General features: G+C 42.8%; 1 protein-coding gene across 1 annotated transcript in view; it reads left to right on the top strand.

Moving 5' to 3' along the window:
* The window catches only part of SPTBN4 (spectrin beta, non-erythrocytic 4), a 124,811-nt gene extending 122,946 nt beyond the window's left edge, over positions 1–1,865 (top strand). Inside the window, exon 37 of the mRNA XM_018562600.1 lies at positions 1,005–1,865. Within this exon, the coding sequence (XP_018418102.1) occupies positions 1,005–1,166 (162 nt within the window). The 3' untranslated portion in view covers positions 1,167–1,865. The remainder of the gene's footprint in view (positions 1–1,004) is intronic.
* The last annotated feature ends 1,060 nt before the right edge of the window (positions 1,866–2,925 follow it).

The following is a 2,925-nucleotide window of genomic DNA, read 5'->3' as shown; positions in this document are numbered from 1 at the left end:
CATTTGAGTGCCAAAAGGTGGTTGGCCTGCGCTTGCATCCTCAGCTGCCCGCCAACGTTTGTCTCAGCTTGGCACTCCGCTTAGCCCAGGTGAAGGGAGGGAGACACTTTCTGATGCTGGCTTATCAGAGGAAGACAATATTAGGAGCTATTTCCTGTAGCCCGTATTGGTGTTTGCAGATGACCAAAGACAGGTCAGCCAGACAATGTCATATTCCTGTCACATATTTATGACATTTAAACTGAACATATAAAATGAAAAATACATAATCGGAGTTTACAGGAAAAAACACATCAAAATTAGAAGTACATTCAGAGATTCAGACGGCTGAATGTATGTGCAGACCCCGACTTTTGCTGAGCCTCCCAGTTGGTCTTTATTGTGATAGCTATAGTCATTGACCTTGGCTTGGAAGGCAGGAGGAAGTTAGGTTTGAGATTTGCATACAACTTCAGCTGCTAATATCTGGGTGTATTGAATGTTCTGCCATGGTGGGTTTTACTGAAGGTTATTATTAATGTTTATTTACCGATCATGAATTGTTTTTACATTGTATGCAGGCTTTATTTCACATCCCTTAATCACAGGGTGCTTTCATTGCACTTTGTTTTCTGAGGATGCTGGGCTATCTTATATAGAAAGTCCAGCACTAGCCCTCATTTGTTAAATGCCTCCCTCTAGGAGAACACATAGAGTTTATATCAGATAGAGATGGGAAGGGGTGTGTCCCTCTTCTAACTCAGTCAATTGGGTGTATTGTGAATAGAGCCGCAGGAGATGAAACTACCGGCAGGATTTGGTAGTCAGTCTACTGGCTGCTAGTGGTAAATGCAAAATATTTGTTTGCCGTATTCCAGAATTACCTGCCAAAATATATTTTAGTCATGAACACTAAAAACCACTATACTGTACATTCCATGTAGTTATCTGGCAGACAAGAACACTTCTGATGAAGCAGGAAATGTATTTCTATTTAATGTGCTCCATTTTTCTGTTGTACATAGGAGGAAATGAAAAACTGGATTATGGCTGTAACCACTTGTGTCTCTGAACATGTCGAGATAGCCAAATGGAGCCAGACCCTCCTTACTACCTCCTCCACTGATGAAGGAAACATAAAACGAGAGTCCGATCGCAGATCCAGCGCTGGGGGCCGTAAGAAGTGAACCACAAGGGGGAGCAGGGAGCTTCCTACATTGCCCTCCTTCTGTTCTTCTTCTGCCCCTAGGCAGAGCCAGGTGTTAGTCAAATACCTGAAGAGCAAGCCCTTCCAGATCTTCTTCTTACAGGTGGTCCAGGGAGTCTTCTGACCCGTTTCGGAACTGAATCTTGATGTCTATGCATTATCTGAACATAGTTTTCCTACCCCAGAAACTCCTGAGTGTTAAACAATTTTATCCTGAAACTTCCATCCTACAAACGTTCCCTCTCAGTTCCTCAAGGGCCTGGTGGGTGGTCATGTATCTAGCTCTTTTAGAGTTTGGTGAACACTCATCTAAAGGGCCCGAACAGTAGAACACTGTAGCCTACGTCTGTAGTACAATATAGTTGATGGGAATACGGGCTCTGATAGCTGAGGGTTCAGGAACACTCGCGAGTTTAGGGGAAGAACCTCACAGCTTTGGTGACAAGTCTGAATTCCTTTATATACGTAGATCAGGATCATGTGAGAGCACAGGTGTTAGGAGATAGCAGAGGACCAGATGTCTAGTTTTCTATTTATTTTGACAGTTAGCAAAAGGAAATCTTCAAAATACTTTTCAGAGTGCAATATTCGTGTGGCTGCTACAAAATGCCGGGTCTGTGCCATAAACAGAATCCCTATATCAAGGACATTGACTAACCTTCATCCTCTCTGTATATTCCAATATTTGACTTGAGTTCTAGGACCTCCATTCACAGGGACATCTTTCATCACATTAGTAGCACTGCAGCTTGTCCATGGCATGCTAGGGAACGTTCTAGCATTCAGTGACAGGTCATTGTAGAAAATTGAGGTGCAGCCCTCATTAAAGGGGAGTCTCCAGGTTCACAACCCTGAAACGTGAACTAAATAGAGTTTTTCTTTTTCTGCTCCTTCCATGCTGTTTATACTTCGATATGTGAAATCTGGATATCAGGGATGACATTAAGCTCACGTTGAAGCCCAAGACTACTGAAATGACACAGACCTTTTATTTATTGACTTTCCCAGTGAGCAGCACAAGCAGAAGAGTGCAAATGCAGTAACTCCGATCAGCCAATCAGAAGTCACTTTACTGAAGTCAGACCAGTACCAGATGGATTCTGATTGGCTCCTCTGGATACTGCTGCTTTTTCTTTGCACCTTGCTCCTTAGGCTGATGCATACATTTGGAAACATGGAAAATGGCTACTACATAAAGGGAACATATTTTTTTTTTTACGTTGCTCCTCGCCTTATTAAAGAACAAATAGATTAATGAGCATTAGCGGTTGTGTTTGGAGAACTTTAGTGTTCTCAGCCCAAACCGCTGTAGGAATAGAGGAAGGAAACAACAATTCTGTATGTGGGAGTGCCAGGTGACTTTTTGCAATCTAACAAGACACTGGCGTGTATTAAAAGAGGAATTATAGCAAGGGATCGAAGAGTAACACTTCCACTTTATAAATCATTGGCTCGGCCCAATCTCGAGTATGCGGTGTGTTCTGGTCGCCGACTCTCAGAAGGGACGTCCTGGAACTGGGGAGAGTTCAGAGAAGGGCTACAAAATGAATGAAAGGGATTGAAGGCCTGAGTTATGAAGACCGCATTCAAAATCTAAAAACATATTCACCTTAAAGAAGAGGCGATAAAGAGGGGATCCCATTGCAGTCTTCAAAATCATCAATGGGGACCCCAATATTAGGAGCAAACTGTTTAATCCCAAAACTGTATTGAGAACCCGGGGACACAAGAGGTTAGAA

This window comes from Nanorana parkeri, unplaced genomic scaffold (assembly GCF_000935625.1).
Source record: "Nanorana parkeri isolate BGI_ZX_2015 unplaced genomic scaffold, ASM93562v1 scaffold586, whole genome shotgun sequence".
In the NCBI taxonomy this organism is placed as follows: domain Eukaryota; kingdom Metazoa; phylum Chordata; class Amphibia; order Anura; family Dicroglossidae; genus Nanorana; species Nanorana parkeri.
This window is presented reverse-complemented; position numbering and strand designations above follow the sequence as displayed.